Source organism: Monocercomonoides exilis (genome assembly GCF_001643675.1).
Source record: "Monocercomonoides exilis strain PA203 chromosome Unknown scaffold18-1597598, whole genome shotgun sequence".
Classification (NCBI taxonomy): domain Eukaryota; phylum Preaxostyla; order Oxymonadida; family Polymastigidae; genus Monocercomonoides; species Monocercomonoides exilis.
Genome location: NW_027150563.1, coordinates 695,964 through 721,911, shown reverse-complemented (window position 1 = coordinate 721,911; position 25,948 = coordinate 695,964). Strand labels below are relative to the sequence as shown.

Here is a 25,948-nt window from a genome sequence, read left to right as displayed (position 1 = left end):
AGAAATCTGTATTCCTTTGCAAACATTTTACAGCATAGATATGAACATGTTGATAAAAAATAAAAAAAAGGAAATAAAGAAAAGGAGAAAAAAGATCGAAAGAAAGCCATTCTGTCATAACAATAAAAATAAACAAATTTTAAATTCAAAAAGCATCAAACAATGAAAAATACATATATACAAGTAGAAGAAGAAATTTGTAAGCTTAATAAAAAACAAAGCTTTCTTTTTTTAAGAGTTTGTCAAAGAAGATTTCTCGCTTTTGGCTGACTCTTTTCTTTGGCCATGTAATAAACTGTCTATAGATAAGTAATAATCCTTTCACAACTTCAATGTTTTTTCAAGCAAGTGCTCCTCCCTCCATAAATATGATAATCTTCTGTTCAGATTTTTGTGTTTTTTATCGAAATTTTGTTATTTTCGCTGTTTTTCTCTGCAAATCCCTTCACTCTCCCGTCTTTCGGGTGACTTCTGAGACCAAATTGCATTCTTAGCCAATCAAACTTCTGAACTCCAAAGCAAACAGCTGCCTATCTCTCTCCGCGCTCCCACATGTTTCTCAGATTTCTCCTCTTAGTTTCATTTTTAGGTGGATACAAAAAATACGCGGAAAGAAGCAATATAAAATAAAAAGAACTGAGACAAAGGCCAAAATGGAGGTTGATAGTGCAATCGAGCTTCAAAGGAACCAGAATCATTACAGGAAATTTCACTAAGCATGCAAATCTAATGGATAAAGAAAATAATCCCATATCTTCAGGAGACAAGTAGCTGTTTTGTATTTGAAAGAACATCGTAATGATTAATGATGCAATGAAAAGGAAAGAGGATATTAAAAACAGAGAAAATACTGTTCTCCATATGAGTGACTGAACAAATTGAGATATTTTGGACAGATGGGGGAAAATATGGACTTTCAAGCTTTTTATGCGCATTGATTGAAATAATAGTTTCACTTAAAACATTTTCAAACTTTATCAGATTTCAAAATAATTTTGATTTTCGTATCTGTAATACAAGCATCATTCATATAATAACATTATGTTTTATGACCTCATATGTATTTCAAAAAATAATCCCATTTATTACAAATTTTTTGATCACAAAAAGTTCATCAAAGGTGCATAATTTTTCAATGAAAATGCCTGAAGTCAAATATTTTACCCCAGATGGGCTTTTGGAGATCAAAAAGACAAAAGAATGAATCCAATACAAAATGTGAGACAGAAATAAAAGTGAAAAATAAAAAACAACATTTTCATAAAAGAAAACAAAATGAAAATGAAAAAAAGAAAAAGAAATAAGAAATAAGAAAAAGAATTAAAAAATGAATATTTAAATAAAGATATAAAGCAAGAAAAGAAAGAAAGAATAAAGAAAATAGCAAACCATCTGCTTAAAGTGAAATAAGCGATATTGAAAGCATCGTAAAAGCAAAAAATATTATATCAATCATCAATAAAATGAATAAGGCCAATGGATTAACAATATCTCCCTGGGCACTGAGCAATAGAACAGTCAAGCCAACTGCAATTGAATTAAACGGCCATGAAAATGAAAACGCCGAAACGCCTTCCCAAAAATAATAAAAGTCCAGAGCCGGAAGCGTCAGAACAACACAACATGCAAAAATGATACCTGCGATGATTGCTTCTCCATTCACAAGTGCAGCAATAGAAGTGTAAATGAAATAAGATCCCAACAGCAGGTCAGAAAACGTCAAAGAATCTGTGAATGATCCTTTAACTTCATTTCCGTTCGAATTAGTCTGAAAAACGATTTCGCAATTCCTCGAGAAAGCACCCAATCCCAAAACAAACAATAGTATTAGCATTATTTTCGCGAATAAACATATTTTATAAAAAAGAACAATCAAATGATATTCAATTCTTATTCTCCTGGAAACTTGAGGGAAATCTCGCTTTTCCACCAACCTTTTGTAAATATAGGGTAGTCCTTTATATTTTGCACAAAGAATAAAAAATGGGTAAATAAAAAATGAATTATCAAAATTTTTTTGATATTACAGAGTTTTGCACTCTGATTATTACGAATGCCGAACAAATATATGAAAAACTGCAAATTGCGAATGGTTGAAAACTTCCGGATATCATAACTATTCGTTCATGGAACATTAGAATTCAAAGGCGAGAAGAAATTGATAGGAGACATTATAATCACGGCAGGCCAACTAATGAAGTGTTGATAAAGAAGATACAACAAGCAGTGGAAGAAAATCCTCATATTAGCTCCAGAGCGTTGGCAGAACAATTTAGTGTTGGAAAAACGACAATTTTAAGGATTCTTCATGAAAAATTACATTTCCATTCTTACAAAATTAGGTGGGTGCCGTACGCACTGAATGAGGATCAGAAAAAAATCCGCGTTCAAACTGGCTTGCTATTATTGGAGAAATTGCGAGATTCACAGAAAAGAAATTTTGAAGCGCTGATAATAGGAGATGAATCCTTTTTCCACAGAAGGAATAATTTCGAATGCGAATGGAGAAAAGAAAAATCTGAAGTGTCAACCGTAGCAAATTACACTTATTCAGATAAGAAATTCATGTACACGATTTTCATTTCAGTTCATTAGTTGTTTTTTCTTAATATTCTACCAGAAAAAACAAAAATGAATGCAGAGTATTTCGTAAATTCGATATTAAAGCCCATTTGCCATATTCAAATAGACATTTCTTCCGTTTCTCCTATGGATTTTTTTATTCGCTTCGATAATGTTCGTCCGCACACAGCGGCAATATCAAAGATCTTTGCGGAGGAGCATCATTTAAATATTCTTCCGCATCCTCCTTATTCTCCTGATGTTGTACCATGTGATTTTTTCCTCTTCGGCTACATAAAGCAGGCTCTGAAAAGGGAAAAAATATCTAATTATGAAGAATTAGAATTAGAAATAAGAAATATTCTTCATTCAATATCTTCAGACATGATTATTCGTGCCTTTGAAAGTTGGATAAAGCTATTGGAATTTATGACAACTCATATCGGTGAATATTTTTATGATTGAATTTTTTTTTTTCTCATTAATTTTTTAACCATATCAAAATTTTTTAACAAAAATATAAAGGACCACCCTTCACTACAAGAAAAAGATTCCATTCGTCAAAAATTGGACAAAAAAATTTCAATAAATGATAAAATATTTCAACAATTCCGTATAGAAACCGAAATGCATCCTCCCATCCCTTAAGACTGATTCCATATCTGTAACTCTCCTTCAAGTCTTTTCCAGAACAAGGATGAAATTTTGAAACATTATGAAACGCGCATTTCGGAAGAAGACAAATCTTGTGGATGAAACGAATTATTGTCCTGCACCATATTTCTGTTGTTCTGCATGAGATTAGCAAATATATAATTGAAATAAAATAGAAATATCGTTTTTTTGCAAAAATGAAAATCAAACTTTTCCATTTTTGTTAGAAGATAAAACCGACGACTTACTCGCGAAAGCGATAATATGTCTAAATTTTTTTGAAAAGTTCCTTTTGTTGAATTTTAAAAAAGAATAAAAATTACATGTTTCGATCAAATTTCTGTTTCCACTCACCAAGTTTTGTTGTTATAAAAATAAAATCTTGAAAATGTGATTATTTCCCATTTTGTGAAGTTTCATAAGAAAGAACAGAAATTTGATCGAAACATGTAATTATTTCTTTATTTGAAAATTCAACAAAAGGAACTTTTCAAAAAAATTTAGACATATTATCGCTTTCGCGAGTAAGTCGTCGGTTTTATCTTCTAACAAAAATGGAAAAGTTTGATTTTCATTTTTGCAAAAAAACGATATTTCTATTTTATTTCAATTATATATTTGCTAATCTCATGCAGAACAACAGAAATATGGTGCAGGACAATAATTCGTTTCATCCACAAGATTTGTCTTCTTCCGAAATGCGCGTTTCATAATGTTTCAAAATTTCATCCTTGTTCTGGAAAAGACTTGAAGGAGAGTTACAGATATGGAATCAGTCTTAAGGGATGGGAGGATGCATTTCGGTTTCTATACGGAATTGTTGAAATATTTTATCATTTATTGAAATTTTTTTGTCCAATTTTTGACGAATGGAATCTTTTTCTTGTAGTGAAGGGTGGTCCTTTATATTTTTGTTAAAAAATTTTGATATGGTTAAAAAATTAATGAGAAAAAAAAAAATTCAATCATAAAAATATTCACCGATATGAGTTGTCATAAATTCCAATAGCTTTATCCAACTTTCAAAGGCACGAATAATCATGTCTGAAGATATTGAATGAAGAATATTTCTTATTTCTAATTCTAATTCTTCATAATTAGATATTTTTTCCCTTTTCAGAGCCTGCTTTATGTAGCCGAAGAGGAAAAAATCACATGGTACAACATCAGGAGAATAAGGAGGATGCGGAAGAATATTTAAATGATGCTCCTCCGCAAAGATCTTTGATATTGCCGCTGTGTGCGGACGAACATTATCGAAGCGAATAAAAAAATCCATAGGAGAAACGGAAGAAATGTCTATTTGAATATGGCAAATGGGCTTTAATATCGAATTTACGAAATACTCTGCATTCATTTTTGTTTTTTCTGGTAGAATATTAAGAAAAAACAACTAATGAACTGAAATGAAAATCGTGTACATGAATTTCTTATCTGAATAAGTGTAATTTGCTACGGTTGACACTTCAGATTTTTCTTTTCTCCATTCGCATTCGAAATTATTCCTTCTGTGGAAAAAGGATTCATCTCCTATTATCAGCGCTTCAAAATTTCTTTTCTGTGAATCTCGCAATTTCTCCAATAATAGCAAGCCAGTTTGAACGCGGATTTTTCTGATCCTCATTCAGTGCGTACGGCACCCACCTAATTTTGTAAGAATGGAAATGTAATTTTTCATGAAGAATCCTTAAAATTGTCGTTTTTCCAACACTAAATTGTTCTGCCAACGCTCTGGAGCTAATATGAGGATTTTCTTCCACTGCTTGTTGTATCTTCTTTATCAACACTTCATTAGTTGGCCTGCCGTGATTATAATGTCTCCTATCAATTTCTTCTCGCCTTTGAATTCTAATGTTCCATGAACGAATAGTTATGATATCCGGAAGTTTTCAACCATTCGCAATTTGCAGTTTTTCATATATTTGTTCGGCATTCGTAATAATCAGAGTGCAAAACTCTGTAATATCAAAAAATTTTGATAATTCATTTTTTATTTACCCATTTTTTATTCTTTGTGCAAAATATAAAGGACTACCCTATATTTACAAAAGGTTGGTGGAAAAGCGAGATTTCCCTCAAGTTTCCAGGAGAATAAGAATTGAATATCATTTGATTGTTCTTTTTATAAAATATGTTTATTCGCGAAAATAATGCTAATACTATTGTTTGTTTTGGGATTGGGTGCTTTCTCGAGGAATTGCGAAATCGTTTTTCAGACTAATTCGAACGGAAATGAAGTTAAAGGATCATTCACAGATTCTTTGACGTTTTCTGACCTGCTGTTGGGATCTTATTTCATTTACACTTCTATTGCTGCACTTGTGAATGGAGAAGCAATCATCGCAGGTATCATTTTTGCATGTTGTGTTGTTCTGACGCTTCCGGCTCTGGACTTTTATTATTTTTGGGAAGGCGTTTCGGCGTTTTCATTTTCATGGCCGTTTAATTCAATTGCAGTTGGCTTGACTGTTCTATTGCTCAGTGCCCAGGGAGATATTGTTAATCCATTGGCCTTATTCATTTTATTGATGATTGATATAATATTTTTTGCTTTTACGATGCTTTCAATATCGCTTATTTCACTTTAAGCAGATGGTTTGCTATTTTCTTTATTCTTTCTTTCTTTTCTTGCTTTATATCTTTATTTAAATATTCATTTTTTAATTCTTTTTCTTATTTCTTATTTCTTTTTCTTTTTTTCATTTTCATTTTGTTTTCTTTTATGAAAATGTTGTTTTTTATTTTTCACTTTTATTTCTGTCTCACATTTTGTATTGGATTCATTCTTTTGTCTTTTTGATCTCCAAAAGCCCATCTGGGGTAAAATATTTGACTTCAGGCATTTTCATTGAAAAATTATGCACCTTTGATGAACTTTTTGTGATCAAAAAATTTGTAATAAATGGGATTATTTTTTGAAATACATATGAGGTCATAAAACATAATGTTATTATATGAATGATGCTTGTATTACAGATACGAAAATCAAAATTATTTTGAAATCTGATAAAGTTTGAAAATGTTTTAAGTGAAACTATTATTTCAATCAATGCGCATAAAAAGCTTGAAAGTCCATATTTTCCCCCATCTGTCCAAAATATCTCAATTTGTTCAGTCACTCATATGGAGAACAGTATTTTCTCTGTTTTTAATATCCTCTTTCCTTTTCATTGCATCATTAATCATTACGATGTTCTTTCAAATACAAAACAGCTACTTGTCTCCTGAAGATATGGGATTATTTTCTTTATCCATTAGATTTGCATGCTTAGTGAAATTTCCTGTAATGATTCTGGTTCCTTTGAAGCTCGATTGCACTATCAACCTCCATTTTGGCCTTTGTCTCAGTTCTTTTTATTTTATATTGCTTCTTTCCGCGTATTTTTTGTATCCACCTAAAAATGAAACTAAGAGGAGAAATCTGAGAAACATGTGGGAGCGCGGAGAGAGATAGGCAGCTGTTTGCTTTGGAGTTCAGAAGTTTGATTGGCTAAGAATGCAATTTGGTCTCAGAAGTCACCCGAAAGACGGGAGAGTGAAGGGATTTGCAGAGAAAAACAGCGAAAATAACAAAATTTCGATAAAAAACACAAAAATCTGAACAGAAGATTATCATATTTATGGAGGGAGGAGCACTTGCTTGAAAAAACATTGAAGTTGTGAAAGGATTATTACTTATCTATAGACAGTTTATTACATGGCCAAAGAAAAGAGTCAGCCAAAAGCGAGAAATCTTCTTTGACAAACTCTTAAAAAAAGAAAGCTTTGTTTTTTATTAAGCTTACAAATTTCTTCTTCTACTTGTATATATGTATTTTTCATTGTTTGATGCTTTTTGAATTTAAAATTTGTTTATTTTTATTGTTATGACAGAATGGCTTTCTTTCGATCTTTTTCTCCTTTTCTTTATTTCCTTTTTTATTTTTTATCAACATGTTCATATCTATGCTGTAAAATGTTTGCAAAGGAATACAGATTTCTTTGAGAACTGTATTGATTGTTTGAAAATTCAAGTCCCTGCCAATTTTTTTTTTTTTTTTTTTTTTTTTTTTTTTTTTTTTTTTTTTTTTTTTTCGTTAAAATTTTATGAAAGTTAATTTGAATTTGGAAATTTTTGAAAGAGGAAAATTCATTCTTTTATCAGTCATTTGGGAGACTTGTTTTTATCTTATCAAATCGTGTGCATTTGCTCTTTCTGCAATTGAATACAGAAAAGGTTCGCATTTCATTTTAACATTATAAAGCATTTACAATTTGAGAGAAATAAACATATGCTTGACATGTAATTAATTTTTTATTTTTTTGAAAATGTCTCAATTTGGGTAAAATTGGGGAAGAGGATTCAGCGGAGGCGCAGAACGAAGACCTTTCGTTTCAGCACAATCTAAGTTTTCAGTTTTACGAAATTCTCGCGCATCAAGGCTCAAAGGAAAGCTTCCTTCAGCAAAAAAGGATTCTGTGTTAGCAAGCATGACAGCCGATGCGTCAACAAATTGGACGAGAAACGAATCAAGGCACCTCATAGAGCTAACAAATGCTGTGGAACAAGCGCGACTAGAAAAGCGCGTTCAGAAAGAGCGAGAGAAATTGGGTCTTCCTGAGTCATCAGCATTTTCCTCTCAGAAGAAGCCATCACTGTTCAACCAACTACGCCCCTCTAAGCAAAAAGACGAAAAGTCATCACAAGCAATCGAGGAAAAAGATAACAATAACGAAGAAGATGAAGAAGATTCGTTCGACTTGGATGACAGCAGTGAAGAATATGATCCTTCAAAGCCTGAAAAGCACAAGTCCGACAAGAACAAATCTGCGCTATCTGGAATGATTCAGACAAGCGGAAATCCAGAGAATGAAATTTATCTTGGAAAAATTCCAACGATACTGAGAAAAAAAATATATCCAGAGGCAATTGCATCGAAAACAATTGGGCTAGAAGCTCTTATGTCTTCAATAACATCAGCAAATCTTGTTTGTTCAGAGGGTGGAGAAGAATGGAACTTATTAAACAATTTTATTTCTAATATTTCTTTTTTCTTTCTGTCTTTCTTTTCAGTTTATTTTTATAATAATTTTATTTATTATATTTATTATATTTGGGTGATTATTTTTGAAATCATATATTTTTCGGGGTGTTGATTTTTCAAAGATTGTTTGTCATTGTGAAAAGATTTTGAAATAAAATGCAAAAACTATCACAACTGTTTAAAGAACAAAGTTCTTAAGTTAATATAAAGAAGAAGATATCTTTTATAAGTATTTTCACTTTTCAGTGTTCTTTAGTTTATATTCAAGTGAATATTTCGAAGCGAAATTTTATTATGAAAAAATATGATTTCAAAAATAATCACCCATTTATTATATTTATTATATTTGTTTAATTTGTTTAATTATTTTAATTTTTTTAATTTGTTTTATTTAATTCTAATTCTAATTTTATATATATTGTTTTTTTTTCCACCTCCTCACCCAAACTGCTTTTACTCCAAAAATACTTCGTTGACTCATGTATTATTTGTTATTTTGTGTGGAAACAGTGTTGCTCCTTCATTTACGTTCTTGACATTTCTGGGAAAGTTGGATGCATTTCACACTGATGACTTAATCAGGGTTTGTTTTTTTTAACATAATAACTGTCATTGACACCGATTTTCTTTTATCTATTTAAAATATCTTTTGTTCTCTTTGTTAAATTTCTCTAATCATTGCTACAAACAAAAAAATAAAATAATCATAAAAATAATAAAAATAATAAATAATAAAAATAAAATTGGGAGCAGAATTCACTCATTAACATATCAAGGCTGCTGTCAACGATATTGCAGAATCAGTACATTTCGAATGATGAGTACATGGAAGACGGGTTGGATGAAGAAGAATCAGACATTGATATTGACGATCCACTTGGCGAGAAAGTGAAGAAGATAATAGGAAAATCGAAGAATGAAGAAGATGAAATTGAATTCGATAAATCTGGAAATGTAGAATTAATAAAAAAAGGATGCTATTGGTAAAGAAACACACAATAACAAACAGCAGAAAAATGAGAAAGAAGAAGAAAAACACAAAGAGGAAGAGCAATCAGAGCATCTTGACGAAGAAGAAGCGAAGCAAACTTAATTATATATTCTGCGCACAGTAAATGCGAATGACAGCAGCAGTTGTGGAAAATGCAAACCGAGCCAACAAAGACAACAACAGAAGGAGATGTTTTCACTATGTTTATGTCAAGAATGAAGAAAGTGGCGGATGCGTCTGTGAAAGAAATTGGAAACAACAAATTTGTAGCAGCTTCAACAAATCAGCCAACAGAAGATGAGGGAAGCGAACAAGCATTGCGAATAAACCGCTTCAAATTGCTGCAGAAAAAGAAACAAGAAGAAACCACAGCACTTGCCAAACAAAGCCAGGGAAAGAAAAAAGGAGAAGCGTAGCAGTTGAAAGTGAGTCAATGTCAGGAAGCAGAACAACATAAGAACAAAACTCGACTGGAGACAAAAAACAGACGCTTTATCACGAAGAGCGGAAACGGAGGAGAAGGCAGACGCTGCTTGAGATAAAAGATGATTTCAAAAGAAAGCTGTGAAAAGAAAAGATTTAAAGAAAAGAGAGATCGATGATAAGATTGAAAGAGTTTTAGAGAGGATTATAAAAATTTCTATAATTCAACAATTTCACATCTGCAACAAAAACAAACTCCAGGAAATATGCACCATGCTAAATAAAAATATTGATTATTTCTAATGATATCATAAAATTGTTCATGAGTATATGATTCTTTAAATTTTCTGTTTTGAATCTTATATATGTCGAAATTTTTTTGAAAAGTTCCTTTTGTTGAATTTTCAAAAAGAATAAAAATTACATGTTTCGATCAAATTTCTGTTTCCACTCACCAAATTTTGTTGTTATAAAAATAAAATCTTGAAAATGTGATTATTTCCCATTTTGTGAAGTTTCATAAGAAAGAACAGAAATTTGATCGAAACATGTAATTATTTCTTTATTTGAAAATTCAACAAAAGGAACTTTTCAAAAAAATTTAGACATATAGATGAACAGTCGCAGTTCGTTACAATTCTACATCAATAATCAATAGTATTTAAAAATAAATCATTAAATCGATTATAAATTTCAATAAAGAATTTGTCCACACATTCTTAAAACATCGTCTGGAAGATCATCTGAATATACAAAAAACACAAATAAGAATATAATGCAAGTTCATACTTAAAGATGAATTTATGAACGCTTTTTCACGTTTTTCTTTTCTTTTCATTAAATGAAAATATATAAGTTATGGTTAGAAGATTTGCGTTTGAATGAGATTTTTTCTTATTACAATTTCTATTTCTTTTCTTTTCTTTTCTTTTTCATTTTCTTTTCTTTCCTTTTTTTTTCCCACAAGCAAAGTGTTATTTACATTTTTTTACGCAACTATATAATTCATTGAGAAGGATGTTTTTTTAATTTCATTTTTTTCTTTCATTCTTTTTTTTAATCTATTTTATTTTTTTGATTCGCTAAATGTGTGACAATTTTTGAAATCATTCCTTTATTCAGATTGTTGACTCTTCAAAGGTTTAATTCATTTGAGGAGGCATTATTCATTAAAATGAAAAAAGCATGATAATAGTTCAAAATGAAGATTAACGAGATAATATTAATGAAAAATTTTCTATGAAAAGAGTTGCAACTTTTCAGTCTTCATTTATAAATATTTGAAGAAAATTATCAAACCGTAATATTTGATAGAAAAATACGGGTTCAAAAATTACAAAACTTAAAAAATCACAATATTAAAGCTATTGAGTTTTGTTTTTGTTAGTTTCGTTTCTAATGAAGTCAAAAAATTTTTTTGAAATATTTATGAAACATTTTTCTGATCTCATAATTTGAAGCAAAAAGATAATTTTGAAAATATTTTTACAGATATGTAAACAAACAAACAAACAAACAAACAAACAAACAAACAAACAAACAAAAAAAAAAAAAAAAAAAAAAAAAAAAAAAAAAAAAGAAGAAGAAGAAGAAGAAGAAGGGGAAAAAAAGTTTGAGATTGAAAAATTACTTGTCATCCGCAAAAACTGTTTTCTATTTATAACTTATATTTACTATTTTGTTGGCAGAAATCATGTTCGGAGCACCTATTTTCAATATCTTTGTTTTTATTTATTAAACCGTTCATTTTTATATTAAATTATTCACTTATTTATATTTTTTGACTGATAAAAAAATAATAGAACCCATAAGAAAAAAGTGGAAAAAAAATATTATGTGTGTAACAAATTTTTTTCGCATCAACTTGATCGTATTATTTTATAATATAATTGATGGAATTGGAATTTTTTTGTTTTCTTAAAATAAAAATGTTAGTTCGAATTATCAGTGTTTATTCCAGAAAACACCAGTTTATTCGAATAAAAAATTTTGATTCATGAAATGCCAAGTTAATTGCAGTTAGTCCTTCAATAAAAGTTTTTCTGATCCTTTACATCAAAATGAATGTATCAAAAAATTTTCAACTTCTCCATTAATGCACATTATTATTTTAAAGATAAACAATTCAGAAAAAATCACATCTGACAGTTTTGGTATCCAATAAAAAAGGAAAATCAGAAATTTTGCCTAAAGGATTGAGAGATCGAATAGAATAACATGAAATATTACAAATGGAAAAGATGGTGTCAGGAAATTTTTTATTAGAGCAGACTATATGAAATATTTGAAGGGTTTTACTCAATGAAAAAAGAAGCGTTAATAAAGCGAGGAAAAAAAGCATAATCTATAAAATAATTCAAAGAAAAGAATCATGGATTTGAGTTAAAATCAAACTTGAAATGCGTTATACGAAAAAGGATTTCTTATTTGATATTTTCAGATTTAATCTGTATTGGATTGAAAATGGCAAGGAGGAGAGCACTTTCGTGTTTGAGTGCTCATTCACTTCATACTCGCTTTCAAGAAATTGTGGAGGAGTGATGCATTGTTACAGTGTTCCAGCTGCATTCAAAATGAGGAGCATTAAGTTCATTTCATGCTCGGCATGGCAAGAGGGAGGTGGATTGCATCTTTATCCAATCAAGCAACAGCATCCGACAATAAACTCTATTGCTTCTTCTTATTTTTTCACCAATGCAGCTTCAGAGATGCAACCAATCCACGTGGGCATGATGTTGAATATGTCGATATCAAAAACGTCTATTTGAATTCAGAAAATCCATTTCATGAATGTTACAACACAAACACAGATAACAAGGTTGCGTGCAATGCGCACAACTATTCAAATCCAAACGTGTGATCAGTTCAGTACACAGAAAGGAAGAATTTGGCAAGGAGGAGATGAAGGATTGATATGTTGTGGTGAGTGGAAGTGACGTGAGTGATCTATGTGGGATGAATGATGCAGCACCGTGCTGGATAATGAGGCACGCAGTCGGGACGAGCATGGCACAGCTGAGCTCTGCAATCACAATGCTGGGTGGGAAGTATTGAGGCGAAGCAGCAACAATCAATTTTGGGGAAAAGAAGATTATAATCACAGGAAGATTGAAGGATGAAAGAATGATTGGGACGAATTTGCTTTCTTTGTCTGCAACAATGCTGTTCTAAGTGATGAGTGTGCGGCTAGAGATGGCGCTTGTGGGAATCGATGCCAGTCCTTCAATAAATTTATCGCCAAGAACATTTGTGGTGTTGCTGAGGAAGCAGCTGGAAATGCACGCAGAGGACGAGCCCCATTTTTCTGCCCCGCTCCCAGCAGTCTTTCCACTCCCTTGTGCAGCATGCTCTCCTCTCCTGCCATTTTCAAAGCCTCGCTTTGTTTGTACGGACTGTTAATTGGCTAGACAGGACAACGCAGATAATTCTCTTTCAGAAACAAGAGATGGAATGCCTAACTCTGTTCAGTCATAGCGGATTCTTCTCTTGTCAAACAGATCATTCTTTTCCTTCTCTTTTTTGCCCTTCTTCTTCTTCTTCACCTTCATCATCTTTTTCACCTTCTTCTTCACCTTTTCATTCACCTTTTTCTTCTCATTCACCTTTTTCTACTCATTCAACTTCCACTTTTTCTTCTTCTTCTTCTTCTTTTTTATCTCATTCTTTTGTTTTTTTCTATTTAATAATTTTATTTCCTTTCACACTCATATTTTTTTGTATTATAATATATTTTATTATTCATTTTTTCTTTTCTTTTCTTTTTTTTTTTTTATATTCTTCTCATTTTTCGGCCAATTAATTTTGAAGATAATAATGATGTTGATATTATGTGCTCATGAAACTTCTTTTTTAAAAAATTTTAGGATTTGCGGATTGTTTATATTCAGAAGTGTAAAACGAATTTTTAATGCATACATTCGCAGAATATTAACCGAAATTATATGTCAATGAAATGAATATTATTTTGAGCTGGAAAAAGCTGATCGGAACGTGTACAATAAAAATGGAGGACAATTTTGCCTTTTCATCAGGAAACTGAAAGAGGCACAGACAAAAAGAAAGAGTATTAGAACAATGATTTATTGAAATGGATGAGTTCCAAAATATCATTCGGCAGGTTACGCAAGGTCACAAATCTTCAACAAGTTGCAGAAAATGAACCGATGAAGGAAAGAGCTTTTGAGGAAAGACATATTTGAAGAGAAATTCTATGAAAGAAGAGAATAAATGCCCGACAAGCAATGCCGATTTCATCAAATGCACATATGAGATGTTTTCTTCAATTTTGTGTGCCATCTCCCCAACTTTCTTCGACCTTGTCGTCACTTGCACGTAAATTCACCGACAAGTCAGATGATGAAATGATTTCTGCCTTACGATCTGCACCTTCCTCAGAAGACCCATCGCGTTGTGTGCTCTTGCATGACATCTTTGATGGCCAGAAATACATTGCTTTGATACCAAGAATGTTTTCCACGCATTCATTCAGCTGCATGCCCGTTGATAAAGATTTATTAATCGAAATTCCATTTGCTTCTGTTCTGTCATGTCCAACAACTGAATTGTCTTTCTGAGTGATGTTTCCCATGAAGGCGAACAAGGGTTCCTTCACAGAAGCGACAAATGTTTCGCACACAAAATACATATCTCTTCCGACACTGGCCTTGTTGGCTGAAAACACGATATTGGTGATGGAAAAGGTTGTGGATGACACTTCTGAATCATCCTTGTACTCGATCATGAGAGCACCGCCTCTTCCTCCAGAACTTGTATCCTCGCTCGCAGAGCAGGTGGAAAAGGTGGTGTTACCGAAAAGGAGTTGGCAGGGGCAGATGAGGCGAATGAGATGCACCCGCCATTGGTGGGAGTCTGTTGGCTCAACTGTTCTGAGTCGATGTTGATCATGGTGCAGTTGGCGGGGGAGAGGGAGAGGGCAGGGGTGGTTGCAGAGGAGAGGATGCAGCTGGCGGGGATGGCTGTGGAGGTGATATTGGTGATGTTGGATGAGTTAAGGGTGAGTGGAGCGGTGAGGGAGGTGAGGTGGAAGATGCTTTGGCTGTTGAGGGTGAGACTGGTGATTGCTGTGTGGTTGAGGGCGAGGGAGCCAGCAGTGAGGAAGAAGAGGGGAGTTTTAATTGTTATGGAGGTTGTTCCGGTGATGGTGGTTGTGTTGAGGTTGAGGGAAGGGGAATTTTCGGAGAGGTGGAAGAGAATGGGGGTGATGGGGTTTGTGGAGTTGTGGGCGATGGAGAGGGCAGACAAGGCAGATGGATCTGGTGAAGAAGATGTTGATGATGTTGATTGTGATGATTGTAAATATGAGTTTGATTGTTGCACCACTGAAGGCTATGGCTGTGGAAGTTGTTCCATTTCTAGTGAGTTTGGTGTCAATGGCGCTGAAAGTGAGTGTTTGAATGGGAACAAATGTTGAGGTGAGGAGGGTGAGAGAGGAGTCTTGGAGGAGGGAAATGAAGCCGTTGAGGGCATACTCGATGGTGGCACATGGGGTTTGTTGGGGTCTGCCACAGGCATCAGCATCAGTTCCATTGCTGGCAACAAGTTAACTCTGGGCGATGATGGGAACCCAACTGTTGAAAGTCTCACTGTAAGATATATTGTTATTTCACACTCATTTTGGTGTATTTCATTGATATGTGCCGGTTGAATGGAGATTTGATGTGCTTCTGCTGAATAACATATTGTTTTGTCTGTAACATGCAGAAGAGTTGCCATTGAAGAAACAAAACGAGATGAATTTTGTTCCACTTATCCAATTATAAATCGTTGTGTGGCATAGCACAGCACCACAATTATATTGTGAATTTGCTAATATTTTACTGATGAATTGATTCTTTTCAAGAAAAAATGGAAACGATTTTTCTGGTGGAGCAAAATGAAACGTTATTGTCCCTGCCGCATTGCTGCCTATATTAGTAATATGCTGACATTTTTTAAATTGAACTTTTGAATCGAATGGCATGTTGTCGAGAACGAAATGCCAACCAGTTCCACAATCACCTGTTATTTTCCAATTTTCAACTTTGTTTTCCGAGAATAACCAATCAGAAGTGGATTAGGGCCAAGCTGTGCAATTCGTTCTTCCATGAAACTCAGAGCAACTTGTGATATTGGATTTTGCAATGAACACATTTCACAAAATTTGAACCAATTACGACACTCCATCATTGGCATTTGAACAATTGTTGAATGAGCACGAAGTGATTGTGAGATTTGCATTTTTGCATTCAACATGAAGCGCACCTCTATGATTTGATCCACCATTTGTATTTTTCTTGTTCGCATCACTCAAAGTGATGGCTTTTTGCATCAAGCGAAGTCATTCTTCTAGGTGTTTTTCGTGAGATTCAGTTCCGACATATAGTTTAACAACATTTAGCAAAGAGCATGTTTGGTGGATGAAAGATATCTTGAAGGAAGAGAAGATGGCGCATTCAATGGGATTGTGAGCTGAATGAAAGAATGATGAAACAGAAAAAGCCAGCGTTGCGTTCTTATGGAAAGCAATCCTCGTGATATTGATGAATTTCAAACCTGACTGAAAAAATATTTATAATTCGAAGTTTTTATTGCATTTTCTTATTCTTTCATGAAAAATTGTTCTGAATGGATTAGCAACACAACAGGAAAAGAAAAGAATTCATTTAAAATGGAAAATTTTGTTGAAAGAACTTTTGCATATATTAGCGTTTGTGATCCAAATTGTTCAGAGCGAAGCAGTGCTTGCTTTTTGATTCAACTTTGTTTTATTTCATTCAATTCTGTTTGTCATTGAAATGGCTCAACTTGGGGATGGTGAAATATGCATTCATTCCTTTGCCCTGAATTTTATAATTTGTTTAAAACAAGACTTCGTTAAAAATTGTTGAATTTCGAAAAAGATGATTATTTTTTCAAAAACTCAAAAACAATTTGAATGTTTTGAATGAAATGAAAATTTTATAAAATAAATATCATATGTTCATGAAATATTAGCTTTATTCAAAATAATAGTAATAGAAATAATAATATTGAGATGAAAAAAGCACTTCATTAACTTTCTTCTTTCTCAATAAACGCCTCGCCATCATCAATCTCCGGCTCTTGCTCAATAAGTTCTTCACCAATCGGAAAATTACTCAAAGAAGTGCGTCTCCGTGAAACTGCAAGGAGCCGACTAGAAAGATTAGAGAGGGAAGTCTGTGCTCGTGTTTTATTCATCAAATACAAAAGAAAATAATTTTAAGTTATAAATTATGAAAAATTGAAGTATGAAACTGATTGATGACACACCCTAATTAGTTCGTTGGAATGCAAAGCTTCAAGTTTACTCAGAAATGTTGCAAAGGAAAAAGAAGGTGCAACAGATTGACCCCACAAGTAATATTGGTTAAGAAGATCAGTGACATATTTTAACTAATTAAGAAATGAGAATGATTTTTAAATAAGTATGTAAAAAATGAATAAAATAAAATAAAATAAACTTTAATATAAATCTGAGATACCTCTCCTCCTTCTGTGCAAGTTAGATTCGCAGATGAAATTGAATTCACGAGTTTTTCAAGTCCAGTTTTGCTCGAAGCAATAGCTTCAGGAAAAATTTTCTTTCGAAAAACTTTGGGTGCTTTCCTCACATGCCTCTCTTCTTCGAGAGCATCATTTGCGTGGGGCATCCATGTAAGTTCATTTGACCCTTCGTCAGTTTTCACCTTTTCTGTATTTGTCATGTCAAAATCTTCACTTATATCATGAAAATCGGATAAATCGTCTTCGTGTGTCGCGATCGTCATGTCTCGCAGCAAGTCATTGCATTTTTCCTTAGTGTAATGCATCTTTTCAAGAAGGCTTTTTTGTTTCAAATGAAAAACTGCCAAATTGGAGATATTTGGTTTCTCGCTTCCTCTTTCATAAAGTTTCTCATTGTGCTTTTGATCGACGGTGCTTGTAATGTCAATCAAATGTTTCGATTTCGCCTCCATCCAATTTTTTGAAGTATCAGGTGTAGCACTTGAAAAAATCGTAGTTTTTTCATTGGACGGCACTTTTCCCTTAAGTTTTGATGCATGCAATTTTTTGACGATGGGAAATTTTGACGAAGATGAAATGAAATGCATCCTTTCATTATTCGTGCTGAACCTTCTTTCCTGGCTTCTTACAGTTTTGGACATTTGAAATGACAACAAAAAAAAATTATGTGCTATCACCAAAAAAATTTTTTTTAAATTTTGTGATACTTGTATTTCTTTCTTTTTTCCCCCATGAAATAACTCAACAGGCCATTTTAAATAACAAACAAACAAACAAACAAATAAATAAATAAATAAATAAATAAATAAATAATTCACATTTTATTTTTTCTAACTTTAGCACCTGAGGCACATAAGCCACCTTCCCCCTCAAATATTCCTTCCACTTCCAAACAGATTGTTTCCCGCAGAATCGATGCAAGCGGCTCTGAATTGAAACAGCCAATAGAACTGAAGAGGATTGTGTGTGAATGCCTTGGGAGAGAGAGTGAGGAAAATGTTGTGGAGGATGGGAATAGGAAAAGGCAAAGGCAAAGACAACAAATCCATGCAACCAGACGAAAATGGAACGAAAATAATTGAAAATAAAGGAAAGGCGAGAGAAAGAAGAAGGAAGAGGAGAAGGAAGAGGAGAAGGAAGAGGAGAAGGAAGAGGAGAAGGAAGAGGAGAAGGAAGAGGAGAAGGAAGAGGAGAAGGAAGAGGAAGAGGAGATTGTAAAAATAATGAAGATGATGATTGGATGATTGAAGCAAACGAAATGGACCGGAAGAAAAAAACAAGAATTTTAATATCTGCGTTTGAAGTGCATGACTCTTAGACATGTATGATTAAAAAACATAAAAAGTCAACTAAGTTGCAGAATGTGAGGATGATCCCTGATGAAAACGAATAAAATGAGTTTGTTGCATTTCAACAACGAGGAGGAAAAATGATGGAAAAGTTGGCATTCATTCATCGATGCTCATTCAGAAAATAACAAATTGCCCGTTATGCATCCTCTGATGCTCAAAGGCGCAAAATTCAAAGGACCATGAACAAACATAGAAACTGAGCGAAACAACGGCTTTGTTGAAAAACAAACGATGAAAACAAAAACCATCAAATTCTCTTTCATCTGCCGTGGTGATAAAGAAAATTAACCTCGAACAATAATCACCTTGCTCACTCAAAATGGCTGTCTCTTCGAAGAATGAAATCAAGATGCGGCTGACCTGAATGCCCTTTGATTGCCGATAAATATTCGATTATAGGATGTATCTTCGATGGCGTTTCTCCATTCTCTTGGTTCGAAAGCGAAATCAAAGATAGAATTTCTTCGCTTTCCATATCTGTCTGGCGCAGTCAGAGAAACAGAAAAACTTTTGAAATTATATCAACATTTTGGTATTATCCTTTTTTTCGTTGAATTCTTTCCTTTTTCGTAATTTTTTATCCTGCTTTCCATTTTGCCAGCCACTTTCCTTGCCAAAAAACCGCTCTTCTGCCATATGTTCCTAAATTCTATATAATTTTGTGCAGATATTATTTTCTCATTGAACTAGATCATCTTTTGTCTTCATTCAATAAAATAACAGTTGGATATGTTTTCATCTCTTGCACCAAATAAAAATTATGAAAATCATACATCTTGCGTAACTTCATTTATTTCTTAATTGCCATATAATAATCTGCTCCATTCTCATAGTATAGCTCTCCAAAGCGGGGACTGGCCATTTCAACAATAACTCATATTCCTAGACTTTGGAAAGGTCAAAAATAGAATCATCTTCGAAATAAATAGAACAATAAAAATTACATGCATTACATCTTTTGTGTTATTAATAAAATTGCTGTTTTTCTTGGGTTAGCAAATTTCCAAATATTTTCAGATAGAAATCCAAAGTCGATGCATTGCCATCATACTAGCTGATATCACAGAAAAGGATATTTCTAATTCTACAGGGAATGTTCGCTCACCGTTCTCTCATTTCGTGGACGGATATTCCAGTCAAATAAAATGATTCGATCATTACATCCATTATAACAAACAGAAAAAACAAAGCGTTCTTTATCTTTGTAATTACAAATCAAAAATGTTAATATATAATATATATATATACATATATAGTATAAATGAGTATATTTCTATGGTCTTTTTGAATTTTTATTTTTCATCTATATCTTCAATCCAATCGAAAACGCTTTCAATGTGAATGATTAAAATAGTGTTGTTTTCTGAAAGCTATGTTTTCAAAAATGAAGAAAATTAACGTAACTGAAAGATTTACTGGTTTGCATCATTGTTGTACTTGATTTCATGTCAATTGGATTTCCTTTTTTTATTTTTTATTGAAGAATTGTTTGAAGAACTGAAAGATTGCGATGAGGAAAAACAAAAATAAAAAATTAAAATAAAAGAAATGAAGGAACAAGTAGAAGAGATTGGCAAGAAGAAATCAAGTCCGTTTTCACGGTAGAGCTGCCAACAAAATATCCAAAATGATTGAAGAAAAGAAAATATCAATGGATAACGCACTTGTCTGTTGAAGCGTGCTGGATGTTTCAAAGCATCGAAGAATATATGGAGTAGTGGATTTTTTTATTCTAAATTGAAAAAAAGAGTTGAAAAGATGATAATTGACGAAGATAAGAAGAAAGAAGGGAAAAATGAAAAGCTTTTTGTTGATCTTTGCGAGTGCTATCTTTTGCTTAGCAGCCTGTTTCCACCTGAATTATTATCGATTTGTGTGCTTCTCCTTCTGAAGGTTGCATTGAACAAGGAAGAAAACGAAGAAACTCAAAAAGAAGTGGAAATGGCTTTTCTGACTTTGAGAAACATTGGGAAGCTGGTTGTATGCCCATTTTGCTTGTTTGTTTATAGAATAATTTTTAATTTCATTTATTTTCATTTTAAAAATTTTTGAATTGAGTGTTGAAAGAGAACTTTTCCAGGATAAAATCAAAGAGATTATCAAATATCATCAGGAACATCACAATCTGACTCGTCTTGCGTATCAGTCTGCTTGGAAATTTTTGATTAACAGATTTTTTATCGATAAAATCTTGAAAGGAATCATTGTCTATGGGCTGCATCATGCAAGAGATGAAAGTTTGGAAGATGCAATTGTGAATGAGCTGCATTTTGCGAGAGAAGCAAGAGAATTAGAAGAGCTGTGGAAATGTGTGGTTTGGAAAAGAAAAAAGAAGAATTTATTTTATTGAGATGGATCCAAACATTGGCTAATTTTTTTGAATACTTTCGGTTGTGGAATGAAGAACTTGCTGGATTTGTCAGAAGCATTGCACAGGTATTTCGAGCAGCAAGAGAAAACAAAAGTGAAATTAGCAATTTGTGCATTTGTTCCTTTCGAAATGCTGCTGAAAGAGAAGTTGTCACAGTTGATGAGTTGCCGAGCAAAGAAGCAGTTAATGCTGTTTTTAAGGAGGTACAGCAGCCAACGTTGAATGGCAAATTGGCAAGCCAAAGCTTGGTGCCTTTTTATGAATATTTCAGAAAAAACGAAAGGAAAGAAAATATTCGAAAAGAGAGAAGCGAAAAGAAAGGCAGCCAATATGGGGTTGTTGGAAAAGATGAAAGAAAATGGATACGATGCCATCGCAAGCTTTCATAAAAAATGGATTTTCTTGATAGAAAATATTTAAATGCATTATCATTGAATATTTCTGATTATTTTTTAAATATCTAACCAACTGAAATGTTTCATATTTCGTTACTCTTTTTATTTTTCTTTTTTCATCATTTCACAAAATGGCAAAAAAAAAAAAAAAAATGAAGGTGGGGGCTTTTTAAAGTTTATTTAAAAATCCTCAAATTATAACCTCAAAATGTAATAAATCATTTTAAAAACAAAAAACAAAAATGATATATTGCAATTTTTCCTTTTTTATAACAAATCTTTCTCAAATGAATTGTTGCTTTCACAAACAATAATAAAATGAATTCTTTCCCATTTGAGCAGTATCTCAAACATCCTCTTCTTTGAAATTTTGTTTCAAAAATGTTTTTCCTCAATCATTTCGTTTTCAAAGAACCTGATGTCACTGAAGCAGAAAAGAAACTGCTTTGGTGTGAAAGGCTAAAGAATGAGAAATGGATGATAGAGTAGTCTATTCCAGAGATTAATTGCCTGCCACAAAATTCTTCAATTAGCAATATCGTGATTCAACAATAGACAGAAGCATTTTATTTACAATTGTTTAAGGAGAATCAAAATGTGAAGCGAAAACAGATATGAAAAATGAAAAAAAAAATGAAACTGTACCAAATTATTCAGATTTCCAATCAATTAATTAATCAATTAAATTATAATAATAATGATAATGATGATAATGTAATGAATGAAAAGCAAAACTGTACAACGAATATGAAAGCCATATGTTCTTTTCGTTGAAAAGAAAGTGGAAAGCACTTGTTCAAACACAAATGAAGTGAAACAAGAAGCACTTAAATCAGCAATTAATAAAAAAATCGTTGATATTTACAATCAAAACATAAGAGTATAAATCTTCTTTAACTGTGAAACGGAATAACCCAATGATAAAATTTTCGTATCCTTCTTCCTCCATCTTTTCAAAAATCTTTCTTTTCATTATTTTTCGTTTTGTCTCCTCTTCCTTTTCTTCCATCTTTAACTCCAATGCATGGCAAATATCTTTCATAAAATAGACACTGAATGCAATTGATTTGGTTATTGTATCTAATCGAACCATTTCCTCTAAAATGATATCAACTGATCCGTTTTTAAAAAAGTCAATAACCCCCACGGCACTGTTTTCTATCGCACTGTATAAGCACTGAATTGCATGTTCGCTAAAGTGATGGCCATTATCCTTTGTCACCCGAAATATCCTTGAAACTCTGCCGATAAGAATGCTAAGTTCTTCATTCCATAATTCGCAAAAAGAAAAAAAATGGTCTATTGCACTGAGCCATTTTAATGTGTGATATTCTTTTTTCGATTCCGAAATTCTCTTTTCTTCAAATGCATCTTCATTCTTCCAATCCATGCAACTCGATGACTCTTCCAGCTCTCTTGCCGCTTCTCTCGCAAAATGAAGCTCATTCGCAATAACATCTTCCAAACTGTTATCTGGTAATCTGCCTATCAAAAACTCCCAAGCAGATTGATAGGCGAGCCGCGTCAGATTGTGATGCTTTTGATGATTTTTGATGATTTCTTTGATTTCATTCAAATACAGCTCTTTTTCTATTTTCTAATTGTAAAAGGAGAAAGAAATATCAAAAAAAATATCAGAAATGATTCAGAAATATACATACCACCAACCTACTAAAGTTACCTAGAGCCAGTAACGTAATTTCCTCCTCCTTTTGTGCCTCATCACTTTCCTCTTTCTTTAAGGCGGCATTCAGAAGGCATGGGACGATAATTGGTATTAATTCATTTGAGGCATCCTTAATCAGCAAAATATAGCATTGGCAAAGACCAATCAGTAGCTTTTCATTCTTTCCTTCCTTTTTCTTCCCTTCTTTAGCAATCATTCTCTCAAATCTTTTGAAAAGTATGGAAACACTTAAATCGTAAATCCACGTTTCTGTTGACACTTTCCAGTATCCCATGTTTTTCAACAACAAGAATGCATTTTCCATCGGCAGTGTATTTAAATCAATCAGTTCGATTATTCTGTCCAAATTTTCAATTTTAAGAATAGATGAAAATTCTTTCATCGTCATGTTGTCCATCAATTCATTCATTTCTTCAATCTTTTGCTTTTGTTCAACTCCATTTAAATAACTTAGTTCACAAAATGCTTCTGAAAAAGAAAGAAAAGAATCACATTAATCAGATTTAATGTATGGCAATGCTTGCAAACTGATGAACTGATTTGCGCGGTACATCTTCTGCTTTTCCAAATATAAAAGTTGATGAATAATTGCTACAGACTTTATCGTTTAAATACAAATCAAAACGCATCGAGAGTAAAAAATGAGGAAAAGAATAATTCAAGGAAATCAATAAAACGTCAGTGTTCAAACTATCTGTAAATTCCTATACATTTCCGATAATCAATAATGGAAAAAAAAATGTGCTTTGTTATTTCTCCTTTGAGGCAGCGGAGATTCTGATCGGATGGTTCTCTTGGGATGAAAATATCCAAATAGAAAATTAGAGATTAACGAAACGACATTAACTGTAAAATAGCATTTGTAAATAAGTACAGTGTGTACAGTTTGTCCCAAAAAAGAGATTAGAACATTTTTATGTTGATCATCCCATGCTGTTTAATGATTATTAAAACGAAATAGGGCAAAATTTTATCAGTTTTGAAAAAAACTGAGATTTGTTCCAAACTTTTTCTTCAATCATTTCATTTAACCTGTGTGACGTGACGAAATTTTTGTCTTCACGTCTATCAGTGATGTTTTTCTACGTCTTTTTTTTTTTTTTTGACAAGAAATCTAATTTTTTTTTAAGTGTACAATTTCAATAACAAAAAAATTTATTTAAAGAATTGTTTTCAAAAGATTTAATTGTTTAATTTATCCTCAATTTCCCATAAAATGATTTCATTTTAGAATTTTGAATAAATTGCTCTTAAGTCAGAGATCCCACACCTATTTTGCGCAATAATGTTCATGATGTGACATCATGTTTATTATTATATGTCCATTGTTGTATATCGTGTTTCTTCAGTTTGAACTTTTTAAAAAATACTCTGATTTTCCATTTTTCAATCGAATTTTTTATTCCTCTGCGATGTCATTCCCTAACATTTTATTGTTCAATTGATTATTTTTGAATATCTCTTCTGTTTGCATATTTGTTATATTTTTTTGAAGATTCACTTTTTCAGTCTATTTTTCTTCAAAGATTTCTCTTTTTCATCTTTTCTTCCCATCCATTCCAGTCTCCGCACCTCTTATTCGATTCGATCTCCTTTTTGGAACAAACAACTTCGTATTCCAAGCAAGCTTTTCACCAAATGTCCTGTTTAGCATGTTGGAATTGAAACTGGTTGTGAAGAAATTGGATAACAGGCTTTATTCGATGCAAACAGTCATCGCTTCGAGTGGTGCGAATGGAATGATTCAAATGGAGGAAGTGATTGGGGAGGAGCGCTTCATGTTGAATGCACAAATGCTAATCTCGAAATCACATCATGTTTTATTTTCAATCGTTCAAGTGGTGATAATGGTGGAGCGTTATTATGTTCATATTTGCTAAACATAGATATCACAAAATCCAATTTCACAAGCTGCTCAGCTGCTCATGGAGGAGCTGCTGCAATATGGTATCCTCAAACAAATTCTGTTTATTCATTCTCAGAAAACAGAGTGGAAAGTTGTTCAATAACTGATTGGTGTGGAGCTGGTTTGTATTTCTATATTGGTGATTTTTCTTCAAACGGCCAATTCCTGTTCACAAAATGCAAGTGCATCGCAAACTCTGGTGGCGATTCAACTGGTTCTCTCACATATCATTGGCCTCCGAATAACAAACCAAATCAATTTTTGGTTGATGATTGCCAGTTCATAAACAACAAATTAACAAGTTCATCAACATCATGGGGAGGTGCTGCAATGTTTTTCAGAGACACATATTCCTGGATGAATAGAGTAAAATTCATCACATTCTGTTTCTTCGATGGCAACACTGCAACAAATGGCAGATGGAATGATGTGTTCTTCAATGGAAGCAGCATCACTCAATCTCCTTTCCAGCAATGCGGTTCAACAGCCCCAACTAAAAGAGTGTATAATAATGGACAAGCTGACAATGAAACTTTCAATGGCTGGCTCCCCCTCATCGCACAGTACAAAATCGTTGCAAATGGTGAAATTAATTCTGATGCCTGTGGCAGACCCCAACAGACCACATGAATCACGGTGGAGCCTGTCTTCAACGGTTTCATTTCCCTCCTCCAAGACGCCTCCCTCACCCTCCTCACCTCAACATTTGTTTCTTCTCATACGCTCACTTTTAGCGCAGTTGATACAAAAAAAACTGGAAATAATGGACTTTATCTGATTCTCAAATTAATTCTTTCATTTTCTAAATCGGTCATTTTCCACATCAGAGAAATATCCTATACCTATCATCTTCCTTTTAACTGAAGGACATATCATCACTTTTCTTTCATAGAGCCGAAAATCAGCTCATATAGAAATATTTCTTTGAAATCTCCTCATCTAATTTTTCTTCTTCATCAAATTCAAATAAAACTCGTTGCTTAAATGAATGTTTTCAATTATTCTTTTCTTTAAATAGCATTTCTTCAAGCATAGCAACAATCTCTTCAAAACTTTCAA

The 25,948-nt window shown here is 32.7% G+C and overlaps 5 protein-coding genes across 5 annotated transcripts; 2 read left to right on the top strand and 3 right to left on the bottom strand.

The window, feature by feature from the left end:
• Window positions 1-7,686: 7,686 nt before the first annotated feature.
• MONOS_14324c1 (uncharacterized protein) lies at window positions 7,687-9,647 on the top strand (the record flags this gene model as incomplete). Its single annotated transcript, XM_067867117.1, has 3 exons — window positions 7,687-8,184; window positions 9,039-9,194; window positions 9,369-9,647. 3 exons carry the CDS (start codon window positions 7,687-7,689, stop codon window positions 9,645-9,647), a joined length of 933 nt encoding a protein of 310 aa, XP_067728829.1.
• Window positions 9,648-13,933: 4,286 nt separating this feature from the next.
• MONOS_14325 (uncharacterized protein) lies at window positions 13,934-14,395 on the bottom strand (the record flags this gene model as incomplete). The annotated part of the gene is made up of 1 exon (XM_067867119.1): window positions 13,934-14,395. The coding sequence occupies one exon, from the start codon at window positions 14,393-14,395 to the stop codon at window positions 13,934-13,936; it is 462 nt and encodes a 153-aa protein (XP_067728828.1).
• A 162-nt stretch (window positions 14,396-14,557) lies between these two features.
• MONOS_14326c1 (uncharacterized protein) lies at window positions 14,558-15,085 on the top strand (the record flags this gene model as incomplete). The annotated part of the gene is made up of 1 exon (XM_067867120.1): window positions 14,558-15,085. One exon carries the CDS (start codon window positions 14,558-14,560, stop codon window positions 15,083-15,085), a length of 528 nt encoding a protein of 175 aa, XP_067728827.1.
• Window positions 15,086-16,537: 1,452 nt separating this feature from the next.
• Window positions 16,538-17,841, bottom strand: MONOS_14327 (uncharacterized protein). Its single transcript, XM_067867122.1, has 3 exons — window positions 17,157-17,841; window positions 16,945-17,067; window positions 16,538-16,851 (listed from the first exon to the last, which is right to left on the bottom strand). The coding sequence occupies exons 1-3, from the start codon at window positions 17,817-17,819 to the stop codon at window positions 16,705-16,707; spliced, it is 933 nt and encodes a 310-aa protein (XP_067728826.1). The 5' UTR covers window positions 17,820-17,841; the 3' UTR covers window positions 16,538-16,704.
• A 4,019-nt stretch (window positions 17,842-21,860) lies between these two features.
• Window positions 21,861-23,908, bottom strand: MONOS_14328 (uncharacterized protein). The gene is made up of 4 exons (XM_067867123.1): window positions 23,675-23,908; window positions 23,512-23,581; window positions 22,958-23,451; window positions 21,861-22,893 (listed from the first exon to the last, which is right to left on the bottom strand). The coding sequence occupies exons 1-4, from the start codon at window positions 23,693-23,695 to the stop codon at window positions 22,129-22,131; spliced, it is 1,350 nt and encodes a 449-aa protein (XP_067728825.1). The 5' UTR covers window positions 23,696-23,908; the 3' UTR covers window positions 21,861-22,128.
• Window positions 23,909-25,948: the final 2,040 nt, after the last annotated feature.